Source organism: Taeniopygia guttata, chromosome 2, assembly GCF_048771995.1.
Source record: "Taeniopygia guttata chromosome 2, bTaeGut7.mat, whole genome shotgun sequence".
In the NCBI taxonomy this organism is placed as follows: Eukaryota; Metazoa; Chordata; class Aves; order Passeriformes; family Estrildidae; genus Taeniopygia; species Taeniopygia guttata.
The window spans coordinates 129,936,252-129,954,458 of record NC_133026.1 but is presented as its reverse complement, the minus strand read 5'-3'; the positions used below and the strand labels follow the sequence as shown (position 1 = coordinate 129,954,458).

The 18,207-nt window shown below is 40.9% G+C and overlaps 1 protein-coding gene across 3 annotated transcripts in view; it reads left to right on the top strand.

Moving 5' to 3' along the window:
- Nucleotides 1–15,391, top strand: part of NIPAL2 (NIPA like domain containing 2) — a 53,210-nt gene extending 37,819 nt beyond the window's left edge. The window contains exons 6-11 of one of the 3 annotated variants that reach the window (XM_041713988.2): nucleotides 3,050–3,146; nucleotides 7,041–7,176; nucleotides 9,515–9,603; nucleotides 11,404–11,467; nucleotides 12,779–12,873; nucleotides 13,185–15,391. In XM_041713988.2, coding sequence (XP_041569922.2) covers nucleotides 3,050–3,146; nucleotides 7,041–7,176; nucleotides 9,515–9,603; nucleotides 11,404–11,467; nucleotides 12,779–12,873; nucleotides 13,185–13,279 — 576 coding nt within the window. In that variant the 3' untranslated portion in view covers nucleotides 13,280–15,391. Of the gene's footprint in view, nucleotides 1–3,049; nucleotides 3,147–7,040; nucleotides 7,177–9,514; nucleotides 9,604–11,403; nucleotides 11,468–12,778; nucleotides 12,874–13,013; nucleotides 13,146–13,184 lie in introns of those variants that run through there. The other 2 variants (XM_072924847.1, XM_072924848.1) reach the window with 2 other exon arrangements.
- Nucleotides 15,392–18,207: the final 2,816 nt, after the last annotated feature.

Sequence of the window (18,207 nt, the reverse complement as noted above, 5' to 3'; positions counted from 1 at the left end):
GCTTAGTATGTGAAACTTGACAGAGCTGAGTAAACTTAAATAGCAGCCCTGAAAAGCAAACATCATTTATCTCCCTAGGTCTGGCCACAGGACTGTCATCTCTGGCTCTACACCATGGCTACTCTTGGGGTTTCCCCAGGAGGTAGAGGTGGTGACACACACAGACCTGTGCACCCCTTCCAGAGCTGCCATCAGGGACTCCAGTGTCCTTTTGATCATTTTGCTTGGCTGTTTCCTTTCAGATGTGTCTTCTTGGTGGGTTGGTTTGTTTTTAAGCAGGAGGATATCACAGTGGAGCTTCAATGTAGCTTTAGCAGGAGAAGAGATGAAAAAACAATGAGGACCAACAGAAGGCTGATGGGCAGAACCAGCTATGATGACCTGGTTCAGTCAAAGCTGGTGCTGCTTGGCACTACCTGCCACTCAGGGGGTTGGACTGAGGTAGAAGAGGGAGTGGAATGACACAGCTGCTGTGATGGACCAGTTTGAGTCAGTGACTGTCCCTTGGCTTGTTTTTGGATGATTGTTCTTGCATAGTTTGAAATCTCAGTGGCAGGATAGATGATGGTGCTTCCCCGTGCTGCGATTGTCTAGAGGATATAAAATGAATCAATGTAGCTGCCTGCAGTAGGGCTGTCTCATGGGTTTCTGTACAACCTGTGGTAGCCACACCAAGGATCTGGGAAGAGTGACTGGTGCTCAGGTTTGCACGGGTGAGGGAAGCAGAGTTCACAGTGCTGTTACCTGGTGCCATGGCCCAGTCCCAGTCACACCCTCCTGTGAACTGGTGTGTCATAGAAGAGGAAACCTAGGGCATCTCTGGGACTCCTTTCTTAAAATGGGTACCTTTCTGAGTGGGGAATATTTTCTTATCACAGGTTTCTTCTGTTTTGTTACCAATTGTTCCCTGTCAGAATAGCAAATGAAGCTACCTGGTGGCTGTTGTAGCTGCAGCCTGATAATGTGATATTCCCCTCTGTCCCTAAGATGTGTTTGGCAGCAGCACAAAAAGCAAAACTGCCACCTTTACTTCTCCTCTCAAGTCCCCTCAAAACCCTGTCATGGTTTTCAACAGGGAGGCCAAGATGAACTCACCTGTCTGCAGATCTTGACATTTCTTGTGCCTTGGTTCCTGATTTAGATTTACCCAGTGTTGCACTGTTGAATAAAGCTGGAGAGGCTGGCCAAGTTACTTACTACGACACTGAGGCAAAAGCCTCTTTGGTGGTCAAGCTGGAGGCCAAGTTTTCATCTCTGTGTGCAAGGCTTGTGGGGAGGGACATCAGTCTGGGGGAAGATGAGACCAGTGCTTCACAAGAGATTGTGAAGATTATTCAATTAGAATTAGTCTGGTAGTCCAGGAATGGTTTTTTGTTGGGTTTTTTTTGTTTGTTTTTAATTAACCCACAGCCAAGTGCTTTATTCTATCCAAGACATTTGAAAAACAAACAAATAAACATCAACCAAACACCCTCTCCTGCTCAGCTTTGTTGTTTTGATTTTTCTAATCTTGTGATAAATATTTGACATTTTTTAAAGAAAGGTGGTATAAAATCCAAATTTGTGTTCTTCATGTTTTGAAATGCAATTGTCTCTTGGTTGTCTTTGGGAGCAAGGGATCCATGTGAAGGTAACTAAAAATTGAATTAAAGTATAATTATGTTCTGTTAATATTTTTAAGCACTATTGAATTGGGGAAGGTATAAATGTGGCAGAGAATTTTAGTAATTGGGCAGAGCTGACAGCTTTCCTGCTGCAGTCACTCTCCAAAATGAGAAATGGGCTACTTACATTATATAACCATCATTGGTAACTGTTCAGTCACCTCTTTGGGAATTTCATCAGCACAACACCCAGGTACTTTTGAGTCTAGTGCTGCCTTATGGTGCCTGTTGGTTTGAGAGTGAAGTGCATTATAAAACACAAAATAGTATGCTGGTGACAAAACCAATGAGATTAACAGATGCTTCTATGATTTGCTTTGCTTTGTTGGCAAAAAATAGCAATAATGAGATTCAGTAATGAGGACAATCTCATTTTCTGTCTTATTTCCCCCATTTGATTACTTTCTGACATGCACAAATGAACTTGTCTATCTTCATGCTGTCTCTAAGGCTTCTGAGAACCCCTTAGTGCAGAGGTGGCTCTCTCCTGCTTTCATAAGTCTTCTGAGCTTCACAGAAGCTTCATGGCCCTTGCCCTTGCTCTTCTCTTTAGGCATAGAGGGATATCTGGGCAACCCCTTTGGGTAGGTGGCAAAATACCCATGCTTTTGAGATGGCAAGAATTACTGAGGGAATATGCAGAGACAGATGAACAGGAAGTCAGCAAATTTAGCTGTCACATGTTATTGAAGGAACAAAACTAGACCATCCATGGTGTAGGTGGATATGCTTCAGCATCTCAATGTGTCCAGTAGTGTGGTCTGCTAGTGTGTCATTGAACTTTTCAAGGTGAGGTCCTGGCAGGTACCTGTGATTTGAGAATTACTGTCTGAAATAAATGCTTTCCTCCTTATGATGTATGGCAGAAAATTTGGACAAAGTCTTGAGGGGAGTTTTTAGTAGGAATGGTGAGAAGAGCAAAGAGGGTAGCAAAAATAAGCTGTCACATTACAAAGAGTAAGTGATATTAGGAATACTATAGCTAAAAGAAGAGATTGCTCTTTCTTTAGCCAAGTGCTTTATTTGATAGGATTAATAGACAGAGTTTCTGTAAGTATTATTATTTACTGATAAATAATGGTACCTTTACTCTCACATTAAAAAAAGTCCCCTCAGTGACAAAATATAGATAAAAGTACAGAATGAAAAACAGAAGATATGAAAAATGCTCAAAGTTTAACTTTTGCTATAACAGTAAAGATAAATCACAACAGTTGTTTAATAGCTCAGTCAATAGTTATTTTTTAGCAGAAGACATTTTATAAAGCCATTCTTTGCTTTGAACATACAGAGCAGCAAAAATGAATGCGAAATCTCAAAAGACTTAGAATGAAGCATCTATTACATGGTTTCACAGCTCTAACTTTCTTTTCTTTTATTTTCAGATTTTAGAAATTCTAATATTCTGCATTCTCCTCTATTTTTACAAAAGAAAGGCTGTGAAACACATCATGGTTTTGTTAATGATGGTAGCTCTACTGGGTAAGAACATATTATTCACTTTAATGTTCCTGTCTGCTATTTGATAATTCCTTGTCACTCCATCTCTCCAGTTTAGAGTAGAGCCATTTCAAAGCAGTGTGCCGAAGAAGAATCATTGAAACATTTGCCATGATGTTCTCTTTTTGAACAGCTGATTATTAAACATAGTTTCTATGCTTATTGCTGGGACTATTTCTTTTTAAAGATACCCTCAAATTAATATGCTATGTGCAATGGTATTCTGAAACTTGTATTAAATAACAAAGTTATTCAGGTTTTGATGCTGGGAAAATGGACTATTCAAAACTTTGTTTTGGAGAACAGGCTGTGAAAATCAGTTCTCTAAAACAGCAGCTGAAGACCTTGTAAGCACTCTCTAAACAAATGCAGTGATATGCTGTGACTGTACAACTTTTAATTATCTATGACTATTTGCATATGCAACATTTCATATTTTACCACCTTTCCTGAAGAAAAACAAGAACTCAGTGGGCCACTGAAGTATGTTTTCTATCATTGTCACCACAGTCAATAACCAGGGAAAATGCAGGAGATCGTTTTATCAGCATCTTTCAATAAAATTAAACTTGAATCTGTTTTGAGAAATGTCAGGAGTTCATCTCTAAAGCTCCTATGCTTGCAGGGTTATATCAAGAATTTTCACCACCCTGTGTGACAAATTCTCCTGTCCTTGTCTTGTCATTTCTCTGTGAAACCCTCATGGGACAGAAGTCTTTGGTTCAAGTGAAGGGTGCCATTGAAGTTAAAGGTTATTTTTTCTCAGATTTCAGTGGGTGCATGTATCAGTCTGCAAAGACTTACGTTTCTAATGGGTATGACCATGAGGGTTTTGATAAAATAGAATTTCACTAAATTTTGCCAGGTACAGAAGTTGGATTTAACTGAATGTAAAAGCCCTCACAGATTTATTAACTCTGTTCATTCAAGGTAAAAACCCTGAGTGGTTTCTTATTCTGCTGAAAAACGCAGCCTTTCAGAATAGCTTTTTGGGGACAATTTTCCTATGTAGGTTTCTCATCCCTAGGAACATTAGGATCGGTAGCTCTGCAGAAGCATTGCAGGATTTCCTTGCTCCCTGCATGAAGCAGAGATGGAAGAGCCCTGGAGCCTTAGGTCTAACTGCTCTTGGTTTGGAGGACGGAAGTGTGAGTGTGACTATCCCAAGCTCCTAGCAAAGAGCCTTGGAGCTTTGGCAAAGCTTGCCTGAGGAGTGTGAAGCACTGTGCACTCCTGAGCAAAACTCCAGGCAGTCCTGGACCAGGTCCAGATCCTCCTTCTGCATATCTGGAAGCCTGAAAATTTCCAGATGTGTTCCTACACATCACTGCTGCAGTTCTGGGCAGGCTCACCATGACACTGCTCTGGGCAAGCCCTGGGAGAGCTGGGCAGCTGCTCTGGCCAGCCCTGCTGGCTCTGCCCTCGTCCTGCCAGCCCCGGGCTGCCGCTGGGAAAGGGACACGCTGGGAAAGGGACACTAACTGCAGTCCCCTGGTTTGGCTGCAGTCAACCAAAAATACATTTCAGCTGGAGGCTGCTGAGGTTTTTGTAAGCTTATGAGGAAAGATGTGTCATTATTTCTGCTCTGTTAAAAAAGACACAAACAAATCGTGGTTCACGGGACCTTCTGAAATACTGACATTTCCCTTGAGCATGACACTCAGAACTGCATCTGACTCTGGTTCCTGCAGTTGTCCTGGATGCTGGCAGTCCCTACAAATCTACACTTAGAGCACTTTGGTCTCTGACCTTTCTGCTGAGTGAAGTGATGGAGGGGCTGAAAATTGTCCATTACTTTGCTCCCAGCTGTGTGACGCTGGCGCTGCCCTTGCAAGGCTCTGCCTGCTGAAGGGGTGAGAGCTCATGGAAGGTGATACAGTCCTGGTGGATGTTCATACAGACGTAAATTAAATAGGGAAAGATTTCTTTACAGAGAAACCTGTGTTTCACTGGATACGCAAGCTACTTTCACCATCAAGAAAATACAGAGGTGATCAAAAAATCTGATAAAGTTTTGCTTAGTACAACTCAGCAGATTCATTTGGAGAGAATCATCTTACCTCATGTATATGCTCAGTTATCATAAGTTTGGGGGAAACAGATTATAGTGGGATTTCAGAGGTTTCTGCCCTAACAGCTGGAAAGAGACATCATTTGTCATACTAGCTTTGAGGGGAGGTCATTCTGACAGAGAAAACAACTCCTGGGTTTGAAACTCATTTTGGAGTTACTTTAATGAAAAAGATAATTTTACTTCTCAAAGAATATAAACCAACCAAACCCCCTGGTTCTTTCATTTCTGTCTTGTTAAAATTTTAAGGCATGGAAATTTCCTTTCCATCAGAAGAAGAATTTGGCAATCTTTACTTTTAGCAAAACAATTTAAAATACTAATTTTTACCTGTAATTGTTCTTTTAAAATAATAACTTCCCCATGTTAGAGTGCAAATCTCAGTTTTATGTTGATGTCTTGTTGGGGCTTGAGTGTATTTTTGACTTTGTATCATAGCATTTGCACCACTGTGGGCCAGTGTTTGACCTCTGCTCAGTTTTACAGCTGTGTTTGTTAAAGCACTTCACCTGTTTCCATTACAGAGAAAGAAGTGAAGTGCTGGGGGGAAAGGTTGTCATGAAAACAGTGAATTTCATGGTGATGAACAGGATCATCACAGGATGTATGCAACTCTTAAACTCCTCCTGAACTTCTGGACTTTATATAAGAAAAATGCTTGCAATCAAACCCACAAACCTGCATTCATTCTTCTTCCCCCTCCTTTTCTCCCAACCTTTGGCCTGAACCTTTTGCACAGCACAGGTCTCCTTGCCAATCTGAATGTTACAGAAGGATGAATCAGACCACTGAAATCCAACACTCCTCAGCTCTGCACAAGGGTGGAACTGGATCTCAGCTGGGGGATGGTGCTCCTGACAATTAATTACCTTTCTTCAAAGGTCATTCCTGCAGCCTGCTTGAAATTTTTAGGTTTTTTTGATTTGTTACATTTTATTTGCAATAATCACAGACTTCTTGGATTAGCTTCCACAAACCAAGAGCTTCAAAAGGAAATCTAGAGTAACTCTTAGCTAAACTCAGCCCCTTTTCTAAAAGATTTCTCTTGCAAAACCTCTCTGAACTGGTGACATGTATTAAAATCATTGCCTGCTGTCTGAAATTTGTTTGTGGTGACACGATGATAGTGATTAAATGGATTGACAATACACTACTGAAATACTCTTTCTGTGAGATAAATCCAGTAAATGGTCTCAAGAGTCTGGCCCTTGAAATGAAGTGCAAACCCTTGTGTTGTTTGTCTGCTCTTCATATATATATATATAATGCATGGGGAGAGTTAGGTGCTTTGTGATGTGATCCCAGAAGTTAACTTTGTCCAGCTCCTGTTTCAAAAGAGAAATCCTGAGGATGATGAGTTATTTGAGGCTGCCAGTGACATATGCAGGCTGCTATAAAGAGGCATCCTAACTGCTTTGAACAGATAGCCAGACCTCTCAGATGTCTCCTGAATACTGTAACATGGGCTTCAAATTAGCTAAATAAAGTATGTGTGGAGTTAAACAAAGTATGTGTGGAAGATGTGGAGGCTCTTGTACCACCTTCAACTGGGAGTCCAGTGTGCTAAAAAGACTTAAAGGCAAAACAGAAAGCATACTTGGATCTAAGGCCACTGAGCTTAGACAGGAGCTTAGCAAGCATTTATAGAATCATATACTTGTTTTAGGTGCCCAAGTCCTTCCTCAGTCTTATTTTAAGAGATCAGGCCTGTGACTCTGACCTGGGTCTTTGTCCTCCCTCACTGATGCACTGAAGTCACTGCTAATCTGAGTCCTGCCCTGCTAATCTCTTCCCTTCCCTTTCAGCATCACTGACTGTCATTGCTGTTAAGGCTGTGTCCACCATGATAGCACTTTCTGTGAAGGGGAAAATGCAGCTAACTTACTCCGTTTTCTATATCATGAGTGTTTTAATGGCAACTTCTTGTGCTTTCCAAATCAAGTAAGTAAGATTCTACTTACCTGCTAACCTTCATACATGTTTCATCTGACAGTTTTATTTGGGACTGATAATGATTCCAGATACAAGTTGCATTTTAAGGCAACAATTTCTGGCAGAGCCTTGACAGATGCATAAATTGCCTCCAGCTGATTGTATTGTTTATTTAAACTTTAGTTCTTAGTTTATAATTGATTGTTATGGACACCACCTCCTCTCATTATCACCTTCAGCAAGGTCTTCCCAATTTTACTTGTCTAGTTTTGGCACAGGTCTTAACATACTAAGTGAAATTTACGCTTATGTAGTCATTTGGGTGTTACTTTTAGAAATCTTTATTGCTGAATAATCAAATTACCATGATTATCCTCATTATTCACGTCTGTTCCCCAGCTTTATGGCCCAAGTCAGACTGAAGAAGAGACTTTACCCCAACTTTCTCTCTGCCTCTGTTAAATCTGCTGCACTTTGCTATCCTGCATGACTGTACCTTTCAAGTTTCCCCTGCAGGCCTCTGGTCTGTGAAGTGATTGCTTTATGCTGCCTTTGCAGATTGCTGGGGGTGGCAGCACAGTAAAATATGTCTTGCAGCTGAACAGCATCTGTTCCCTTTCTGCCTGTCCCTCTGCTTCTGGTGCTGATAGCAGCCTTCAGTAATCTCATCTAGACTGCTCCAGTGTGAGCCTGAGTAGTTACTTGCATGATTATTTTCCGGTAGAAAAGCCAACCCAGCTTTTTCATGGCAGAACATACCATTCCCATGTGGAATCAGAAAGTCCATGCATTATTGTGCACTGACTCTCCATGGCTGACTCAGGAACTCCCCTGTAACAGATTATAAAGTGATTTACATCCAGCTTGTCTTCGCTGGGAGAACAGCTCTGGGCATTTTCAATAGGAAATAAGAGCTTAGTAAATAAGAAGCTGCTGAATTAACCTCTCCATCTTGTAATTTTTTTCTTTCTTTCCTTTGCTGGCAAAAATTAAAGCAGAAGTGAAATGTACCCATTTCATTCCCAGGGCTCAGCATCCCTTTCTTTCTACTTTTTTGGATGCATTTTCTAATAGGGACAGTGCTGTCAGTCTAAATTTTTCATTTTATTTGTTTTCTCTCTTATTTTCTATGACTGTCATGCATTAGCTGAGAACAGCCTGTGCTGCAACAATCTCCTGGATCCAACACCAGGCCTTACTATCACTGTTTTAGTCCCCGTTACCAAATTTGTTGCAAATGGGAGAAAATAATGAGGTGTTTTCAATGACTTCAAAATCCTGACTATCCTGTGGATATGTAGGATTTCTTTATTTTTAAAGCACCATGGAGACTGTTCAACAGTTGCTAAAATAACCACGCAATTATTTTAATGGCTAAAACAGATCCAAACTTGGATTTTTACTGTGTGCATATATTGCACAGTGAAATGTTCAAGTGTGGTTCTTTTTACAGGCTTGAATTTAGTCTGCAGACTCCTGATTTTTCTCTCTGAAATGACCATTCATATGACATAACAGACTATCTACAGGTGCATCCACGATGTCAGCTCATGATTCATAACTCTATGGGTGGATGTTGATAGCTCTGGTCTCTGTACAAGTGGGTTTTAATTGTTTTGCCTTTTTGCAGATTGTGCAGACTGCTCCATGGCCAGTGTCTCAGTCCTGCAGGTCTGTGTGCAGTGTATGCTCCTGCGGTCCTGTACACTCTTGTTCATAATTCTGATGAGAGGTCTTGTTGCCTTTCTGAAGAGCAGGGCAAAGAGTTTCCAACCCAAGGAGCTTGAAGCCACCTTCATGGACTTTCCCCGCAGTACAGGGCTTTTCTGGGGTGTGATTGCGGGGATAAACATACAAATAGGTGTTTCAGCCAAGCTGGATTGAGCAGTAGAAGCAATGTGGACTTCAGAAAAGGGAAACAGTTTCTACAAGAACTCACATGTTCTATCCATGATGCCAATGTACCCTTACACAACCTGTTTGATTACACCAACTTGTCCCTGGCTGCTTGCAGGCAGCACTGCTTCCAAGAACCAATGCAGATCATAGGCATTTCTCCCTTATCTGTGGCAGACAAAAAATTTCCAGCAATGCTTCAAAAAGATGTCCATTGAAAGCCTATGGCCAGAAGAATCCATGCCAACCTTCTTGCTTTCACCTATTCATTTGTACTCTGCAGATCCAAAACCAGAAAGTAAATTCAGTGTGTGTATGCTGTCCAGGGCTATTTGCTATTGTGGTAAGAAATGGTCACACTTACTATAAAACTGACAAGAAGTAGCTTAACCTGACTTAAAGTGCAAGGAACCTCCTGTAGGCATGAGATAGAATAATGCTTACCTTTCAGGTTCTTGAATCAAGCAATGCATCTGTATGAAGCAACGGCAGTTGTCCCCATTAATTTTGTGTTCTTCACCACCAGTGCCATCATTTCAGGTTTGTTTCTGACCTTCTTCATCTACAGAAAGATTTTTTAAACATCAGAGTTTCAATAATAGGAACCCTGTGAATAAGAACCCAAACCAGTCATATTTGTCTTCACAGGAATAAGTTTTTCCTATGTCATAGGTGTTTAAGTTTTGAAAAATAAATAATTTCACAACTTCTGAAACAAAATAAATGGTAGGGTCTTAGAACTAGATCATCTTTAAGGTTCATCCCAACCTAAATAATTCTATAATTCTACAAAAATAATCAAATTCTAACCTTTCCAAAAGAGATTATGTGTGATTCACTGTACCTTGCTGGCTTACTAGAAGTACCTGCATTTATCCTAGCCTCATACTGACATCCAGTAAATGCATTTACCATGTGCACCCCAGTCTTCCCCTATACGAACTGGTAGAGTAATTTTAACAGCCTGGCAAACTACTCAAATGACAACCAGCTGTGCTTCATTGTAGTTAGTGTATATTCCATTTCAGAAGGTGGAATTCTGGGTTAAGTGAAGGAAATAAAATGACTACAAAAATTTTTAAGCATTTAACATTTTATTCTGGGTGAGAACTTTGAACTCAGCATTGTTAAAGAGGGACTGCAAATCTTGGAAATGGTGTGCAGCGTAAGAACATGAGCTGGGAGGACGACTAAGATGCTGTATCAGCAATGAGCCAAAATGATCATGTTGTTAGAACATTTATGACTCATTTTAACACACGCTGGGGGCTTTCCTGTCATTGCTGTGCAGGAGTTTCTCATGCAGAGCTGCCATTAATGAGAAGGGGAGTTAGCTTCACACACAGATTGCCTCAACACCTGTGTTAGAAGAGACTTACGCTTTGTGACCAAGAAGAAACTTATGCCAAAAGGGGGTTGTGTTCCTGTGACCATATGGGGAATTTGGCCTGGTGCCTCCTTATAAGATCAAGTACCTATTCAGGAATGGCTTAATAGCTTTGAGAGTGGATACACATGCATTTGCACTAGGTTAGTTAAACCAGTGTAGGGCTTAGAAGAACAACCTCTGCTGAATCTTGCTGGAGTGCTCACAGAAAGTACCTGGTGTCATGATTCCCCTGTCCCTAGTTACAGCATTCAAAGACACACTCACATTTCAGCCGTGCTGGGTCCCACTCTGGTGTTTCTAAGCAGAGCTGTGCTCATCAGTGGTTTAAAGCTAATATACTTGGCTGTTAATAGGGGCAGCTGAGATCCAGATACACATCTGGTTCTGTCACCTCCATTACAGAGGTGCTAATTCCTGGAAGAGGGGTGACCAGAAAGAGCTAGTGATCCCTTCAGCCAGAAGGATTTGGCAAACTTGGCCGCTGGAGCACTTCACTTGGTGTAAACATCAGGGACACAGTTGGTTATTGAAAATCTGTTCCCAATTGGAGTTAAGATGTCCACGTGGGTCTGCTGGAGTAGTTTAATGAAGTCCATGAAGAACCTCTTAGCTGTATTGGTATGTCACTGCTTGTGAATAAAACCTCAAGTTTGACCTGCACAGAAATTGTTGCTGACAATGCAAAAGATACGTGCATCTGTGCAATTACTAACCCAGCACATGTTCCAGCCTGATTGACTAAATTTTCTGCAGTCCTATGCAGTATCTTGAGAAAGCCTAGATTATGGAATATAGGACATCTAGTGAACACATCATAATGTGTATTAATACCTTATTTGGGATTTTTTTGCTCCGTTTAAGCATGACACTTCTCCTGACCCTCCCAGCTGTAATTCATATCACTTGGAAGCCAGTCAAGATCTGCAATTCTTGTTTCTGTCACATTCCAGGGGTCATATTTTATCGGGAATTCCAAAGTGCAACTTTACTGAGCGTGTTCATGTTTCTGTTGGGGTAAGTGTATCAGCCTAAAATCTGCACTAAGGTTTGTACTGAAACAGCACTGCCTTGTGGAATCTCTTGTCTCAGTAAGAAGAAACCCACCTTGCTATTAAAGTATTATGGAATAGCCATTATAGTAGGATAAAAAAAACATTAAAGGAAAGATTGATGTCTGTGCTTTGGGAGTTTGGAAGCCTGGTTTTGAATCCAAATATGTAAAAATGTGAGTCACTTGTGAACTACTAATCTCACGATGGAATGAAAAAGCAGCATCATGTGTTCTTCCAGCAGGAAGGAGAAGTCACTGCTCTCCACCAAACATCAAATTATAGGGGGTGCTTTTACAGCTGTAAGACATCTCCTCCCATGTTACCTTCTGCTGGTGTGTCTGGCTGGTTTTTTCTGCCCCAAGGCATGGGCAGTTATATAAGCTGCTTGCCTACAAGGCACTACTGTAATAACTCTCCCCCATCTGTCTGTGTCAAGAAAGACACAGCATGCCTGCAGAAAACTTCAGAGCATGCTAAATATCTTTTTGAAGAATGGCCTAGGTGTTGTGAGAGGAGAAACCTTCTGCTGGTTATCAGCACCACAGCAACTTTTGGAAGAGGTGACGGTTATAATAATGGACATGAAATGTTTAAAAGATCTCCTAAACTGCTGGAAGTGTCTTGCCACAGTGCTGTCAAATAAACAGGGCTGATAGCTACAGACATCTTCATCTTCTGCAATTGGGCTGGAGTAGGTGCACACAGCCACTATCTTGTCTGACTGCTGGAAAAGACACAAAAATGGAGATGAGCAACCATGGATTTGGCAGCTAGGAGTTAGGGGTTGTGTGTCCAACACACAACGGATAGAGGATGTGTCCAGCCACAGCAGTTTTTCACTGCTCCTGGCTTACAGCCTGCCCCTGAGACACACAGTCAAATGAGAAAAGCAACAGAGATGTCGATTGCCCGCAGCTAGGCTGAGTTGTTAATGAAATTGCACATGCTAGAATGCTAGCTTGGATGCTCTGTGAAGACTTGCTCAGGGATTCAAATGTTGAGGTCTCACACTTACAGGCATCTGATTAAGTATATATTGCTGGAAGTGTAATTTTGGCTGTGGAGCCTTTGGAACTGATAATAAAACTTCAGGAGGCAAAAACTAGACTGAAAGAAGCCCAAAATAAATTTACAGAGCTGCCAGGAAGAAGTGTTTCTTTATAAACTCAGCAGCTTGGGTTTGGAAGTCCTTGAAAAAGAAACATGGAAAGAAATTCTCATCTCAGATGCAGTGAACTGTTTCTAATGATACTGTGCCACTGTTATTTTGCAGGTGTCTCCTATCTTTCCTTGGCGTGATTATAATTGCAAGAAATAAAAAAGAGGAGCATTTACAAATTCCTTTTATTGACTGTGGACATATTCCTGGTAAATAGGGCTTTTTTTCTGTCTCTGTTTAAATGAGGTATCAGATAATGAGATGACCTAGGAGAATTGAGTCACAAATATGCTTTAGTCATATTTAATAAATATACTGTTCACTTAATTTCTATTCCTGTTCCCAACAGATTTTTCAAAGAATTTTCCAGGGTTTTTCCAAGCTATTGTTACAACCAGTCAAATGAAAACAATGATTACTGGAGCAAAGAATGTTTAAATGATGGATTGGTGGGGAATTTGTTTTATTAAAATTCTTCACCAAGTTGTTGTTTTTTCCTTCTCTCACCACATTTCCTTAGGACAAAAACTGACAGGCAAAATACAACCAGATTCTCACTGTTCATGCTATGGCACACTGAATAAGGAAGACGACTTGGTGAAAAGGCAAAGCTGAAAGAAGAAAGCACTTTACATGCCAGTTAACAGGAGGAACACCACTGGAACAAGGATCAGTAGCACCTTCTTATTGAACATATTCAAGTACACATTGAATTCCTGGATGTTGATGAGTCATAGTATTATTTAATCCTAATTAGTTTATCCCATGATTATACCAAATGTGTTCTAAAGATAAAGGAAGCCTTAACAAAAACCAAATAACCATTAATGAAATGGAATATTCTCCTAGTATCAATGCCTCTTGAGGATATTTTTAGGGTTTTAATTGATTTTAAATGCAATGATAATAGAACAGGATTATAAAAATTCCCCTTTGGAACCCCTCAGATCTGTGTAAATGTTTAAAGACAAAGGTGAGAAATTTGAATTTTTGTAAGTGATTTCAAAGTATTCTGCTATATATGTAATCCCTTTAAAACCCTTTAATTCCTGTTCAGGAGTCAAAACTGTAAGTATATATGAAGTAGACAAAAATAGAATTGTGTCTACTAAAATACAAAAATAATTTTGTATTTGGTGTAGAACAATCCTGATTATCTCCTACCATCAGATTAATTCTCTTATCTTCCAAGGAAATCAGTACTTGTGTGAGGAGTGGAAATATGTGTGTGTGCCCACAGGCAGGTGGGCACACACACATATTTGAGGTGCCCAGCCAAGGCAGGATTAGGGTACTGTATTTGACATTTTACATCCTCCCAGAGGAGTCCTGTGCAGTGGCCTCTATGATCTGTTAGCATAGTCTGGTCTGAGTTTTAACTTCTGTTTTCAGCAAAAAAGGGTTTTAGTGAAGAAAATGCATGGTTCTTCAGAGGAAGTGGGGTAGCCAGGGTCCCTCTCTTGGTATGTCTTGGAAAAATACCTCTAAAAAATTTGGGCAACTCCTGTCACCACTGGTAATTCTGCATGAGGAAAGGCTGTAAAAAGCAGGGCCACAAAGAGTCACAGTAATTGTACAGTTTTCCCTTATTTAAATGGTTGTGTCTCCACACTGATTTGAAGAATCAGCAGTGATGGGAACAATGACAGTACAGGCTTTGTGTTCAGATTTGGGATGTATTGGTGTCTCTCCATCCCAGTATCCTACCAAAAAACTTCTTCAAGGAATTAATCATGGATGCACTTATTCCTCTGTGATAGTAGTGATCCACCTCAGGCAGCACAGAGGGGCTGGTCACATCCTCTGCCTAAACAAATGAAAGTGCTCTAGAAAAATGTTCATGTCTTGTTTTAGGATTGAATCAATCTGCAGTTATGGGATGGGGCAGTAATGGGTAGAGGTCATAGACTGTGTACTTTGTTTCAGATCTATTTTTTTTTCTCAAATAATTGTATATTTAATTTTAAGATAGGTACAGCTGAAGATCCATAACACAGTTTTGTTTCAAATGCTGCAAAGCACACACAGAGCTGTAGTGTTTCATGTTCAGCAGTGTCCCAGGAACTATGGCATTTGGGCACTTGTGAAGCTGTTTTTCAATATGGGTCTTTTCCAGCTGACACAGGATAAAACTCCGTGTCTGTACCTTACTTGTACCAACAACTTGGCTTGGCCTTCCTTTCCCAACCAGCATCTTGAGTTCAAGTTTCTAAAGATTAAAATTAAAAAAGCACATTACTTTTACGGGCTTTGTCCAGGGAGTAAGGACATGCCTGTCTTTCTTTTGCAAGTCAAATTTAAGCTGCTTTCTAAGTCTCAAGTGAGAGTATGTGCTAAAGATGGAAATAAGAGGCCTACAGGTTTTCATTCTGTGACCTGGGAAACAAATGGGTGAAAGGATTTGGTATTGTTGTTTTGTTAAATGATTGGCCTTGGGCATCTTTCTGAAATCTGTTTCCATGGCTCAGGAGGACTGCAGGAGGTAATAAAGGTTACCAGCTGTAGGATTTTCTCTTTAAAGCAATAAATCAAATGTAAAAATCTGTAGCAAAAGTTATTTATTTTAAATTACTGGATTTCTTCTTGAACAAGTTTTTCCTTCCTATGGGTTTATTAAAAAATTATAAGGGTTAAAGTGTTTTGTTTTATCTCTAGTGTATTTCAAAATAATTTGTGGACCAAAACACTGGTAGAAATTATGTGCAATTGAAAGTTGTGATTTGACACAATCTTTGAGATGTTAATGTATTCCAACTAATTAATGTATTACAGGATTGGAAAAACTCGGTTATGAGAATTCATTACTGCTCTGCCAAGAAACAGACATGACTTGTTTCAAGAATCAGTTTCTAATCAATGCTATTTTCAGATTCTGCTTGCCATACTTACATTGCAAACACCACAGACAAACGCCTGCTAAAAGAAAAGTCTTTGCACTGGAATAAAAAATCATCTCTGGAGCCCTTCTCCTTAATAACAAGTTATTTTCTTGCAGTGCTTTTCCTGACATCAAACGTGTGGGCCAGATAAGCTGCAAAACTTCTGCCTGCAGACTGAATTTTCCTGAACAGATCCTCCATGGGATCTGTAGAAATCAAACCAGGAGAAGGTGTGGTAGGCAGGCAGTGTCTCACGTGGTCCCTCAGGCTCCAGCTTGGGATTTTTGACAGACCAGGACCAGCAGGACTCATTTAGTGCTTGTTCCACTGCTGGTCACGCTGCTGCAAGAGATGAAGTATTAACTGGCCAGGGGCCTGGAAATGGGAGCTCTGGAGCATAGCAAGACTGTTTCATTTTTGCCATAAAATATCAGGATGTATTTACCAACAGTTTCAGCTAGCAAAAAATAAACAAAGTTTGGACTGGATTTATCTGTTTGCCCCTGGGAGGGGCTTGGTGTTCACCTGGCAGGCTGATTGCCTGCTACTTGCTCCAGCCCAGCTTTTGGCAGACTCACATTTTGCATAGAAGGGCACTGGTCGCCTAAAACCAAAGGAAAGAGGCCAAACTTTATAAGGGCTTGAGTTTCTGTGCTTTGAACCTATGGTTTCATGCACCTGGCAAGCTGCTTGAATGGATCAGCACTGCCAAAAGGCTCATCCTCTTCTTCTCAGCTGCAAGGTCTTGTGGCTTCCTGTGGCCAGTTAGCTCACCCATCCTGTAGAAAACATCTGCATCCTTCTGCTTGCTTGGGGTAGCTCTCTGAAGTGACCCAACCAGACTGACTGGAACATGTGATGGGACAGATGTGAATAGGGGGAGAGGGAATGAGACCTCTCTTGCTTCAGGGGAACCATAATATTATTTCTCTCCTTCTGAGGGTATTCTCTATACAGCAAGAATTCTGCTAAGATCACTCTTCTTGTATTACCATGCCCCAAAAGTAGCTGAGAGCTTCCTGAAACTCTTATAACTGCCAGATTAACTGGCTTGTATATACAGAGTGATGAATGGCCCCCACTGGGACTAGGATAGGCAGCTTGTGGCAACCAGCAGTGTCCCAAGGTCAGCTAAAAGGCCGGACACACGTCTGACTATAAATTATTGTAAGGGCTAATTTTTTATTTTCAGTGACTGTTTGCAATGAAGTGTATAAAAAGTGCTGGTAGAACAGACTGAAAAGTCTTCTATACTCAAACTGTTCTCATCCATGCAATGACTCCTTCCAGCCCTCTATGCAGGATTGATGGTTGCTTGCAGAGAAAAAATGCTCCCTTTTATAACACTGGGGTGCAGATGATTAGACTGAGCTGTCTGTCAGTGTGCCCTTTTGTTACTGTCCTCTGAGGCTTGACATTTTCTTGTTCAAATTTGTTTGTTCATTCCTTCTGCAGAAATCAGCTGGACTGTGTTAGCAACTAGCTGAAAGGAGATAGAGGCTAAGTACCATAATTATTATTGGAGAGCCAAGCTGGAAGATTTACAAACCAAGGCCATTTCAGGAGAAAAAGACTCCTGAATGTTTAGTGGTCTCCATTCTCAGGAGTTTGAGAAATCCTGAGTTTGTGATGTTTTTGGGTTCTGGGATAGAGTCAGGGACATCAGTGAATAAATAGTGATTTCATAGAATTTTTGTTGTGGTTTTAGTTTGGGTTTTGCTATTTTATTTATTTCCCACTAGTTTGGGAGTGAAGGATGACTGCTCTCTGCCTAGAGAAGCAGGAAGGAAATACAGTATCTTGGCAGATGGGAGATGTTTCAACCTTTTGAAGCTGGGAAATTTGTAGAGGCACCTCCCAAGCACCTGGCTGATGTAACCTTTCGTTATAACATAAAAGGAGGCAGCACTGACAAATACATCACTTCATATTAAGCACTCCTGACCATGTAGGAAGGATCCTTGTCCTCTTGCCATGTGCTAAATCTGTTCAGAGCACATGTAGCCAATCTGGCCCCTCAGGCTGCACATTAACATATTATTGAGACATGCTAAATGGGATGCCCTGAGAATCGTATCAGTGCCTCTTGGGCATGTACTGTCTTTCATGCAGAGCTCTTGCTGGGTCTTCCCTTTAGGGAAATTAGGCTGTGTGATATCTATACAACACAGGATTGCTCTGATAAGAAGGTACACTACTGCCAGAATATTCCTATGACCTGGGAAGTGTTTATAGAGAGTGCTCAGCAAGGAAGTTTTGTAAACCTGTAGTCTTGGGTTACATTCCCTTTGCTTTCTAATTACCACTACAGTAAGCATGGACAGTTTTGGTATCCACAGAATCTCAAGAATCCCCAGGCCTAAGTAAAGGATTAGGTGGCTGCTGAGTAGGTTTTTTATTTAATCTAAATCCCAGTTTCACAATTAGGCCCCTAAAGCTTGTCCAAAACTTTCAAAGTGCATTTCATACTACAAATCTCCATCAGTATTTTGGTTGCTAATGGACTCAGGCATCAGTCCCAGGGGAATCTCTCAGTTCCCAAGGTAGCAATGGGAAGGATGCTTTTGGGCAGCAGACTCAGAAATGTATCGTGGTGGCAGAAAACTTTGCAAGAATACAGAGAAATTACTCCAGGGGGCCAGTAATGTATAGCGGTCTCCTGGG